The sequence below is a fragment of the Xenopus laevis genome, chromosome 4L (assembly GCF_017654675.1).
Source record: "Xenopus laevis strain J_2021 chromosome 4L, Xenopus_laevis_v10.1, whole genome shotgun sequence".
Classification (NCBI taxonomy): Eukaryota; Metazoa; Chordata; class Amphibia; order Anura; family Pipidae; genus Xenopus; species Xenopus laevis.
The window spans coordinates 54,054,053-54,066,371 of record NC_054377.1 but is presented as its reverse complement, the minus strand read 5'-3'; the positions used below and the strand labels follow the sequence as shown (position 1 = coordinate 54,066,371).

Sequence of the window (12,319 nt, the reverse complement as noted above, 5' to 3'; positions counted from 1 at the left end):
AGCATTCTTAGGAGAGCTGCAAAACGAAGGAATGACAATCTCCTCGTTTAGGTGAAAAGCCGAAATAACTTTGGGAAGAAAAGATGGCACCGTACGCAGTAGCGCCTTTTCCTCATGAAAAATCAAATATGGCGGCGAACAGGACAATGCTCCGAGCTCGGACACCCGTCGGGCTGAAACAATGGCCACTAGAAAAACCACCTTCCAGGTAAGCCATGCCATCTCGATAATTGAGATGGGCTCAAAGGTGGGTGCCAGCATCGCCGATAGTACCAAATTGAGATCCCATGGCGGTATGGGAGAGCGGAACGGTGGTGCAATATGTGCCACCCCTTGCAAGAAAAGGCGTTCATCCTTTTGCAGGGCAAGTCGCTTTTGAAGGAGAACTGATAGTGCAGATATTTGGACCTTGATAGATCCCAAGCTCAGTCCTTTAGCCAATCCGTCCTGAAGAAAATTAAGTAGAACTGGCACGTCTGCCTTCTCATATGGTATTCCCTGATCAGAGCACCAGGAGATGAAAATCTTCCAAACTCGATGATACGTCTTTGAAGAGACGGCCTTTCTAGCCTTAAGCATCGTCTGAACTACCTTCTCGGAGAACCCTTTTTGTGTTAGAATCGAGGCCTCAATAGCCATGCCATCAAATTGAACATCCCGGGATTGTGATGGAAAATGGGACCCTGATGCAAGAGATCTGCTCTGAGTGGAAGTGGTATTGGTGGTTTGATCGAGATGTCCATCAGATCTGAGAACCACGATCGTCTTGGCCAATGCGGTGCGATCACAATGAATGTGTTTCGTTCCCTCTTTATCCGTTTGATAATCCTCGGAAGCATCGCGAGAGGAGGAAACACATAAGCTAGAGACGTATCCCATTCTGCTGTCAGCGCGTCCACTCCTACTGCTAGAGGGTCTCTTGTCCGTGTGATAAAACGGTCCACCTTCCTGTTGTGACGGGAAGCCATGAGGTCCAGATCTGGTTGTCCCCATTGACTGACTATGGAGCTGAATACCTCGTCGTTCAGTTCCCATTCTGTTGGGTCTAGCCGATGACGGCTCAGAAAATCTGCCTCTTCGTTGCACACTCCTGGAATGTGCACCACCGATATTTGCGGAATCCTGACCTCTGCCCAACGAAATATCTTGCTGATCTCGTGAGCAGCGGCCAAACTGCGTGTGCCTCCCTAACGGTTGAGATAGGTTACTGTCGTCATGTTGTCTGACTGGATTCGAACGTCCAGGCCGAACAATTGGGGCTCCCAATGCCAAAGTGCCTTGAGTACTGCCTTGATCTCTAGGATGTTTATGGGCAGCCTGCTTTCTGCCTGCGTCCACAGTCCCTGCGCGGTCTGATTCATGAAGGTTGCCCCCCAGCCCGACAGACTGGCATCTGTGGAGATCACCTGCCATACTGGTTCTAGGAATGTCCTTCCCTGATCCAAGTGTGCCCGGTCCATCCACCACGGCAGAGAGCCCCGGGCCGAGGCCGAAAGGCATATCCTCTGGTTGAGGCACTCCTTGGACCGCCAAGCAGATATTACGCACTTCTGTAATAGTCTCAGATGAAATTGAGCAAAAGGTATGGCTTCGGTCGATGACACCATTACCCCCAGGACTCTCATGCAAAATCGAATCGACGGTCTTTCCGTTGAATAAAGCCTGTGTACTAACTCTGTCAGCCTTTGAACCTTCTCCTCGGGAAGAAAAACCTTCCCCTGAGATGTGTCGAAGACCAGTCCCAGAAAAGTCATTCGTTGTGACGGTGTCAGACAAGATTTCTCTCTGTTGATCGTCCAGCCGAACTGTTGGAGAGTCCGGATCGAGAGGTTCAAGGACTCCTCTGCTAAGTGAGTCGACTGCGCCTTGAAGAGAAGGTCGTCCAAGTATGGAGTAATAGATACTCCTTGGACTCGGAGGATGGCTGTCATGGATGCCATGATTTTGGTAAAAATCCTGGGAGCTGATGACAGCCCGAACGGTAGCGCACAAACTGGAAATGGTGTTCCTGAAAGGCGAAGCGGAGGAATTGATGGTGTGGAGGGAATATTGGGATGTGCAGATAAGCGTCCTTGACATCCAGGGAAGCTAGGAACTCTCCTGGCTCCATGGCCCGTATGACTGATCTGACTGATTCCATCTTGAAACGACGATAAGTAATCCATTGGTTGAGGCGTTTCAGGTCTAAGACCGGTCGGTAAGACCCGTTCTTTTTGGGTACCACAAATAGATTCGAATAGAATCCTTTGAACCGTTGGGATGTAGGAACCGGTACAACAACCTCTGAACGCACCAAATCGTCGACACTTGAAAGAAAAGCCAGCCTTTTTTGAGGGTCCCGAGGAATCCTGGACATGAAGAACCTTGGAGGTGGTAGTCGTCGGAACTCTAGACGGTAGCCCGATGTTATGGCCTCGACTGCCCATGGATCGTCCACGTCTCGTGCCCATTGATCTGCAAAATGTCTCAATTTTCCCCCCACCGGAAGTTCTGGCTGTGACTGAGCTGTCCAGTCATGCAGACGTCTGCTTGTCGTTGCTAGACTTGGTATTGGTCTTCCTAGTTTGCCAGGTGGGTTTTCCCTTTGAAGAATACCGGCCCTTAGAGGAAAACTGTCTGGGTGGGGATGAACCTCTGGAAGAACGAAATCCTCGGCCACGAAAGGGACGTGAACGTCTCTGTGAAAACCCCTTGGGTCTTGTCTGCGGCAGCAGTGTGCTCTTGCCCCCTGTTGCCTGAGATATAATCCTCTCCAGTTCCTCACCGAACAGCCGCGAGCCCTTGAAGGGGAGTACTGTGAGAGACTTCTTCGAGCTCAAGTCAGCAGACCACAAACGAAGCCACAAAGCGCGTCTGGCGGACAAGGCGGAGGTCCTAGCTACAATCTTCAGAGAGTCCAACGATGCATCACAAAGGAAAGAGCTAGCCTCCTGAATCCTGACAGCGATAGATTCAAGCTCCTCAGTGGGTAGATCATCTCTAATTCCGGAGAGTAGCATATCTGACCATGCTTCAAGTGCCCTACTGACCCAAGCCGAGGCCAGAATGGGTCTTAAAAGCTGAACCCGCCGACGAAAAAATTGCTTTCAGAAAACCTTCAAGTTTCTTATCGGTGGCATCCTTAAAGGCTGACGCGTCGGGAACGGGAAGTGCGGTTGTCTTTGAGAGGCGAGATACAGGAGCATCCACTAAAGGAGGTGTGCTCCATTTCTCTAAAGCCTCCTTAGGAAATGGATACAACTTTGCAAATTTTTTAGTAACCTGAAATTTGTGTTCTGGATTGTCCCATTCGCCTTGGACAATACTCTGCAACTGGTCATGAGCGGGAAAAACCACAGAACGTTCTGAATGTCTGCGGAACAAACCCTTGGATTTCTTGCCCTGTGAAGGCAATTCCTCAATCTTGAGCACATCAATGACCGCCGCAATGAGGTCATCTACCTTAGCCGCATGGTCCGGAGAAAATGTAGATTCATCACCTTCATTCTCAGAAGGAGATAATTCCCCTTCACTGAGAGATTCCTGATCAGAGGAGTCAGGAGAGGAGTGTGATACAGGAGAGGAATGCCCCAGAGAATAGGGAGACCTTGACGCCTTTCTCTTAAGTGGTCACTTGGGAGACACTGGGGCGGCCAATCTATCTAGAATCTTATCTAGAGATGCAGCCAGGAGTGGAATACCTTGAAGGGAGGAAAGGGGCTGGGAAAGAGAGACGGCCCAAGCAGGTGTCTCCTGTCCCCCAACCGTTCCTATGCCAGCAGAGGAAGTGGATGCCGCTGCTACATGCCCATCCAAATCTGCCGTTGCAGGCCCTGCATTGGGTGTGGGCACTGTATGCTCTGTCCGCATGGCAGGTGTGCAGGAGGAGCAAAGCGAGCCCGATTGCCCACGCTTAAATTTTTTCTTGCAATGAGCGCATGCCAAGAAGCTTACCTTGGTTGCCTGTTTGCTCGCCCTAGTAAAAATGGCATCTCCTATCCCCTCAGCCATGATACTCCAGAGAGTGGTGTGTAGGTTAAACCAGCAGAGGTTTTATCCAATGAGCGCTCCCACCCTGGTTCCCTAATACCTGGAATGGAGGGAGGCAAATAGAGAGGAGGGTGCCGTGGATCCTGCCAACAGGGTAAGCGTGGAATGCGGGAGCAGTAGTGCGCTGCTGTTGCGCGCTGAGAACGGCGCTAAGAAAATGGCGCCCGACACAGCGAGGAGCCGAAACCGAGGCGCGACACGCTAAGCCCCGCCCCCAAGCTCCGGCTCCTTCCCGGCACAGCCTCAGCGCCGGCTACACTTTACCTACCTTCCCCGCCTGAGCTCCTAGCCCAGCGGTACCTCTGGCTGGAGTGCGCTGCTGTCCCTGTCTGCATCCGGAAGAGGCTAGAGGAAGACCTACTCACCGCTCGTCCATGTTCCCCTGCATGAGCAGTAGTGCGCTGCTTCACAGAGGTAACGGAACTGGCCACTGTAACTGAGCCGTCCTTCGGTGAGGGTCCCGCGGAGGGGGTTAACTCTACGAGCGCAGTATAACTGACTCAGGTATCACCCCGGGTGCCCGGGCTAATCCTAGGCCGAAGTATCCTTGAGATGGGCCCCCCTCCTGACGTTGCGAGGACACATAAAAAACTGAGTAAGTTGGAGGCGGAGGGAAGCTATATAGAGGGGAGGATCCCTCCTTCCTCTTCTTCTTCTTGTGTACTGCCTCCTGATGGGAGGGGATTTAACCCCATGGTTCCTGTGTCCCCCAGGACGTATGAGAAAAACCTGATCCAGACCAATTACTTTTAAGGTTGGTGTCCTAGCAAAAATCCAGTTACACAATGTATTTAAAAAACAAACAAAAGCACTGTATATCAAGCCCAATGTATGTATTTTTAGACTGTAAGCTCTTTTGGGCAGGCCATACATACATATATTTAGACATAGTTTGGAGGTGCGAGTTGCATACATTTGTGCATAATTACCTTACTGGTGAAAGTCTGTCTGCCGCAAATTGAGCAAGGATTTTAAATGTTGCATTATGGGATAAAGTAATGCCAACATTTGCCAATTATTTTCATTTTGCACTGACTTTTAAATTTAGCTTTTCCTGAATCGGAGGAGTGAGGTTTACTGTTGGCATGTAGGACATTAAGAGGCAGATTTATTTAAATGTGATTTTAAAACTTAATACATAACAACTCACCCAAGTTCTATTCATTCCTAAGGGATTTTTAGAGGTGTATTTATCAAATGGTTAACTCCAACTTTCACCCACTGATAAACACACTTCTAAAAATCCCATAGAAATGAATAGAACTTGGGTGATTTTCTGCGTATTAATCTTTAGACTTTTTTTTATAAATCCGCCCCTAAATAATAAATGGATGCTAAAATAAAAGCGTGAAGACAATATAAAAGCATTCTTGGGCTGTGGGCAAGCACACAATTTTCTTTCACAGAATAAGTTCTACTTCAGTCAGCACAATTACCAAGTAATAGACAGAGTACATACGGGCTACACATCGCTACAGTAAAGCACCATGCTGTATGGTTCTGCAGATATCAAGAAATAAAATGATATCAAGAAATAAAATGAGAAAGAAGAAAATATAGTACACCCCCACCCTATACAACACCATCCAATTCGTATTTATGCTATGTGCCAATAGATACCATTCAACATATGAAGTGCTAGGTTAATATTAGGTATAATTCATTCATTGTTATAATTAATTGATATAGTACCACAATAAATTTCAATTAAAGTGCCTGTGCTTAATTCATTTAAGTTGTGTCAATACTCCAAGTATAGCATGCCAATTAATGACACCATGATTAAGTTAATAAACATGAAAGATGTTACAGTTGTCTTGGCACATATATAGGAGCAAGAGTATTGTTAAACATCTTACTTATAATCAACTCCTCCATCCTCTGCAATAGGCTTGTCAGATTCATCAGCTTGCTTCTTTACACCCATGATGTCTCCAAGCTTTGTCCCAGCCAATTCCCAGTGCTTGTGCTGAGCCTGAATTAGAGAAAATGATTTAAAGGATGCAATTACAATTTAGACAAGTCTTGCAAGAATTTTTTCGGTTCACACTCCCCTAGGAGGCTCAAATGTTGATGCATTATCCATCCAGCCAGCCATACTTCTAGACACCACCAGGGTGCCTCCCCCCCAGTTTGGGAACCACTGCTTTATACTATATTCCTAATCTGGCAAATAAAGCACCAAACTGTTTTCTAATGCCTCACCTTTTTACGCTCCTTTTGCTCACGGTGCTTGCGTACCAGCTGACTGCCTTTGCGTGCAATGATGGCCAAATCAGAAGTTGCATCACGCACTGGAATCACTGGTTCTGGCTGAAAAGGGAAGCGTAAATTATTGTTATCATTTATTATCACTCTATTCCACACAGGAAGATACATTTTTGAGGGAACTACCACTTTAAATACTGTTTTTAAATAGTCCAGCACAACATAACATGCTGCATACTTTTATATTCAATCTGCAACTTACCTGTTTGGTAAATACAATGCGGCCATCCAGAAAAGGAGGCACCAGATTGTGCACAAGCAGATGCACTTTTGCTGCATTATCTTCCTCAAAATCCTCATCAACCTCTAGCCGCTGTACTACACCACTGGTCAGCATGCGATTAGTTTCCCAACGTTCATTGTCCTGGAAATTAATGAATTAATGCATCTGTTACAACAGGGGTGCCCAGGACGTCCATCGCAACCAGTAGATCCCGGTAATGTTCCTGGTAGTCCAGGCCCGTTTCGGGAGTGAGGGAGGAAGGGTGGGTGGGCTGGAGAGCAGCACGAAGGGAAGGAGGGCAGGCTGAAGAGGAGCAGCACGAAAGGAATGAGGGTGGGCTGAAGAGCAGCATGAAGGGAGGGCGGGCAGAAGAAGAGCAGCACGAAGGGAGGGAGGGAGGGAGGGAGGGCAGAAGAGGAGGAGGAGCAGCACAAAGGAAGGGAGGTCGGGCAGAAGAGGAGGAGGAGCAGCACAAAGGGAGGGAGGGCGGGCAGAGGAGGAGCAGCACAAAGGGAGGGAGGGCGGGCAGAGGAGGAGCAGCACAAAGGGAGGGAGGGCGGGCAGAGGAGGAGCAGCACAAAGGGAGGGCAGGCAGAGGAAGAGCAGCACAAAGGGAAGGAGGCCGGGCAGAGGAGGAGCAGCACAAAGGGAGGGAGGCCGGGCAGAGGAGGAGCAGCACAAAGGGAGGGAGGCTGGGCAGAGGAGGAGCAGCACAAAGGGAGGGAGGGGAGAGGAGGAGCAACACGAAAGGAAGGGAGGGCCGGCAGAAGAGGATCAGCTTCAACGGAAGGGCAGAAGAGGAGCAGCACGAAGGGAGGGCGGCAGAAGAGGAGCAGCAAAGGAGGGAGGTAGGGCAGAAGAGGAGCTGCACGAACAGAAGGGAGGGAGGGCAGGCAGAAGGGAGGGAGGCCGGGCAGAGGAGGAGCAGCACAAAGGGAGGGAGGGCGGGGAGAGGAGGAGGAGCAGCACAAAGGGAGGGAGGGGAGAGGAGGAGCAACACGAAAGGAAGGGAGGGCCGGCAGAAGAGGATCAGCTTCAACGGAAGGGCAGAAGAGGAGCAGCACGAAGGGAGGGCTGCAGAAGAGGAGCAGCAAAGGAGGGAGGTAGGGCAGAAGAGGAGCAGCACGAACAGAAGGGAGGGAGGGCAGGCAGAAGAAGAGCAGAACAAACGGAGGGGAGGGTGGGAGGGCAAGCAGAAGAGGAGCAGCACAAACGGAAGAAAGGGAGGGCGGGCAGAAGGTGTGGCAAGGTGTGCACAAGAATATATATTTTTGAAAGTGTCAATAAGAGACAATTTTACCTCATTGATTTGCCTCCTCTGAGCAGACACCCTTTTAGTGGTCTGTTTCTGTAGTTGCTGTTCCCGTTTCTTTACATAGTCTTCAGAGGTGGAAGTCAGCGCATTGTGAGACTCATCAAATCCTTCATCCATCATATACCAGTCTCTATCTGCTTGCTGTGAAGAGAAGACAGCAAGGGTAAGCATTCCTAAAAACAAATTATAACGGATTTCATAACTTAAAAGGAAAATGTCAGGTGGGAATAGTAGTGTTTCAACTACTCACCCGCTGATCCTCCTCCCATTGGTGTTGCTCCTCCTCAGACATAAAATTAATCTTGTCATCCTCGTTGTCTGGCTTCCCTGAAAGAGACGACAGAGGTGTAAATTCACATGTATCTACAAAAATATGTTGAAAAAAGTTGAAATTTATGAAGAGAAGTGACAGAGAAGATGAGAAGTGACAGAGAAGTGACAGAAGAAGAAGAAGAGAAGTGACAGAGAAGATGCACAGCTGTATGCCTCACGTAGTTTCGTTTTACTTATAAAGTTCAAACTGGTACCATTTTAGACAAATGTTTAAGTGTATGCAAAAAAGATTTTCAACATAATCATTATACCAGTTTGTACAATTGTTACTCTTGTATTATCTGCATGCATATTGCATCTATCAACCCTACAAATTCTTTTTTAAATGTCTTGCTGTAAAGTAAAATATCTAATGCTCACATGACTGGCTCTACAAATGTACACACAAGTTGCCCTCCAACATCCTTCACCACAGCATTTCTTCCCTAGCACTTACCTCTGCCTTGAGAGAGACGGGGGGTGGATCCAAGATGTCGTCGATCAGAGGCCCATTCATTGTATTTGTAGGATGGAGTTGGAAGGGGAGATTCTTCACTATACCGACCCCTTTCAGACCTGAATTAATCAGAGGAAGTGAAAAGAGACATGGAAACAGGTAGATGTGTCGTCTTGGTTGAGAACTGTTACCAACAATCTGATTGAGCACATAAGCCAGTAAAGTTGTTTCACCTGTAGGTATGTAATTTCTAGTTACAACACAACACACGAATGAGGTACAGTAGGTATTGATCCTTGATAATTAAGGGCACTCTCCTTCACTCTAATTCAAACCAGTTCAGGTGGTCAACACATTGTAATTTAGTCAATACCGACATTAAAACGTCACTTTTATTTAATTCTCTTAAAACAACATGTAGACAGGGCCAAGCCCATACAACAAACCACAAGTAATTACATACTCATGATTATATGCAGTGCAGGACTTTAGCCTTAAAAAAGGTATAGAAATAAAAACTACAATAGGTGGAGGATGAGGGTATGTGCTAACCGCTATATATATAGCAACCAGTATCAGTAAATTTTAAATAGGCTCAAGTTGACGCTCAGTATGCCCCCTCCCTTCTAAGATCCCATTAGGTGAATTCTACCTGTCTATGTTGGGAACGGATGGGAGCTACTTCCCCTACTGTTCACCTATGCTGCCCTACGCGTTTCACCATATCCACGGCTTCATCAGGGTCATAGGTGACAGAACCCCTAATAAAGCAGGGGATACGGAGAACTTGAGCCTATTTAAAATTTACTTGCGCCTATTTTAAATTTACTGATACTGGCCGCTAGATATAGCAATTACCACATACCCTCATCTTCCACCTATGGTAGTTTTTATTTCTATACATGTTTTAAGGCTAAAGTCCTGCACTGCATATAATCATGAAATGCATTAAGTATGCAATTACTTGTGGTTTGTTGTGTGCAGCCCTGTCCATGTGTTGTTATAAGAGAATTAATTAAAAGTGACGTTTTAATGTCAGTATTGACTTAATTACACGATGTTAACCACCTGAACTGGTTTGCATTAGAGTGAGGGAGAGTGCCCTTGATAATTAAGAATCACTACTACAGTAACTCATTTGTGTGTTGTGTTGGTTGAGAACTGTCCCAAACTGAAAGTATGCTTTGAAGAGTGTAGCATTGTAAGTGTATTTTACATTTAGGGCAAGCAACATGTATCCAGTGAGTTAAGCTGCATAATACTTGTTAGACTGTTTTAGGGGTGAGAAAAGAACTGAAGTCATAATGTAGTTCTCTAAATGGTACTACTTCCCATGGCGTTAGTGTTTTGACCACCCACAGTCTGCTTGAATGCATTAGCTTTTAAATATTCATGGACAAATTAATCTCACCTTTCCCTTCTTGAACTTTCACGTTCACTACGATGACTTCTTTCAGAATCTCGGTTTGATGGTGCAGGAGAGGGGGACTCCCACTGAGACCGCTGAGAACCTCCATATCCACTATCATCTTCCTCCCAGTTTGAGCGTGAGGGTGTTGATGCATCTAGAGATCAATATTATAGCAGGGTTTATTCCACTATCAGAAAAATAAAAAAGCTCCAAAAGAGGTGCAAAGTGTTGAGTGACCATAAAAAGTATCAAGTGACTGGAATTCACTTCAACTGCATGGTTTCTTACAGCTTTTACTTTTCAAATAATATCTGGTTTTAGTGAGGTATGTTTTTATTAAACCTTCTCCACAGTAACCCCACTGTGCAGATCTGCTTCCTTTCCATTGTATTATACTGCCTGTATTAATTCTACTTGAGGTGAGTCACAAATTATTGTATTACACTATCCTTTATTTCCCATTTATCTTAAGAAGGCCTAAACTTAATTAAAAAAATAAACTCAAGTGTCTTCTGAGCTTTCTTCTATTTACCAATTTTGAGAGGTTTTCCTCATTCTCTTTCAGGGCTGCTAATCTGGCAACCACAGGATTAACTGAAAATGCAGGATTAATTGAAAATGCAGGCAGCATCAAAAATGAGACACCATTTGTCAAACAGCTCTGAGTGTCCCCTTGTGATTTCAAAAATATGCCAACATATGGAGAGGACCCACCTCCCTCTTGTTTCCTATTGTACTGAATATCTGAATACTTCATTTTTTAATTTTCTGCTACTACCTTGACCATATTTAGCTATATTGACACCTTTAGTTACTATGGTGAACAATACTACAATAAAGCAGAATCCTTGTCAGCCTTTATTTTATGTTCATTTAATTACACACTGCTTGAACCTCATTGTCGATTACGTAAACCAAATATATAGAAGAAAGTCTATTAAAGAGCTTCTATAATCTGACTCTTTAAACATTTAATTTTACATTAACTACCACTGTTGTATTTTTAGACTTATATTTCCAGATTTTATTGTGCTTCTTCCAGATAATGTGCTTCTTTTTGAGCTGTATACAGTTCTTCTAGCACCATGCAGATTATAACCCTTCAAGTAGAAAAGATATGTGCTCTTTCCAATGTCTTATAAAATTCTAGTTCTGTAAAGCACTGGCTATATCTGCCAAATATAATGAAACAACAAACCGATTATAAAAGAGAAGCTTTTATTATGAAGCCCCTGTCACCTTATGATTCCTCACACTTACCTCTAGCTTTGTGCCTTGGGCTTTCATGCTCACTGCGCTTTCCACTTCTCTCTGATCCACTTCTCTCTGATCCACTTCTCTCTGATCCACTTCTCTCTGATCCACTTCTCTCTGATCCACTCTCTCTCTCAGACCTGTTACGGTAGCTGCGATCCTCTAAAAGTACAGTGGGGGCACAATTATTCACATGACATAAGTGCAGAGACTAAGTGCTCAAACTGCTGAATCAACTGCAATACCTCTTTCTCTACCCCGATCTTTTCTCTTCTGCCGATCATCCTTAGATGATGCATATACCCCATGCTCCCGCCTTTCGCGTTCTCTCTGACGGTTCCGAGCCAAGAATTCCTCATTTACGCCACCAGTGTATGATGGAGTCTCCACACGTGCTGTCCTGTAATGTCTTTTAAAATGGGAACGAAACAAAAAAATACAGCCTTAAAAACTAGACATGCTTTAAACAAAACCTTTTAGCCTTTATATTATATTAATCAGAGATTAACCCAGCTATAATTTTCTGTTATGGTAAATAAAGACAGCATTCAATCATTACCTGTCCCCATGACTCCCCCGACTCAGTTTATCATTAGGTCTGTCTGGAGACCTGTCTTTCTCCTCCCAGTCCTTAGAAGAGACTTTGGACTTTTTTTCTCCTTCTTGCTGTTCTTTCTCTTCCCTCTCTTTTCTCTTCTGAGCTGCAAGAAGATCCAGGCCTAGCAGTGAGGATCGTGGGGCTGGTGCTTTAAACACATGCTGCTCATTGCTGGAGCTCTTCTTTTTTATCACTAATCCCCCAGTTTCCATTGACGGATCACTGCCTTCCAGCCTGTGCAGAGACAGATCATCCTCCATGTCTCAAATCACCGGCTAATCTCCTAATGCACAGGGGCACGGACACCACACACTGAACTCGAACTCAATCTTATCTGTAAAAGAAGAAAAAGCGTTCAAGAACATCATACACCGGAGTGTACACAACCTCACAAGAGCCGCTAATATAAGGTGTTAGATGTGGGTCTCCAATCATCACGCATAAACGAAAAA

The 12,319-nt window shown here is 45.8% G+C and overlaps 1 protein-coding gene across 4 annotated transcripts in view; it reads right to left on the bottom strand.

The window, feature by feature from the left end:
- Positions 1-12,319, bottom strand: part of dhx38.L (DEAH-box helicase 38 L homeolog) — a 34,472-nt gene that overhangs the window by 21,826 nt on the left and 327 nt on the right. For 3 of the 4 annotated variants that reach the window (XM_041590181.1, XM_018257919.2, XM_018257920.2), the window contains exons 2-11: positions 11,829-12,201; positions 11,515-11,678; positions 11,276-11,431; positions 10,016-10,169; positions 8,605-8,723; positions 8,086-8,162; positions 7,821-7,976; positions 6,500-6,661; positions 6,235-6,342; positions 5,889-6,004 (exon numbers count right to left, since the gene is read on the bottom strand). In XM_041590181.1, coding sequence (XP_041446115.1) covers positions 5,889-6,004; positions 6,235-6,342; positions 6,500-6,661; positions 7,821-7,976; positions 8,086-8,162; positions 8,605-8,723; positions 10,016-10,169; positions 11,276-11,431; positions 11,515-11,678; positions 11,829-12,127 — 1,511 coding nt within the window. In that variant the 5' untranslated portion in view covers positions 12,128-12,201. The remainder of the gene's footprint in view (positions 1-5,888; positions 6,005-6,234; positions 6,343-6,499; positions 6,662-7,820; positions 7,977-8,085; positions 8,163-8,604; positions 8,724-10,015; positions 10,170-11,275; positions 11,432-11,514; positions 11,679-11,828; positions 12,202-12,319) is intronic. The other variant, XM_018257921.2, reaches the window with a different exon arrangement.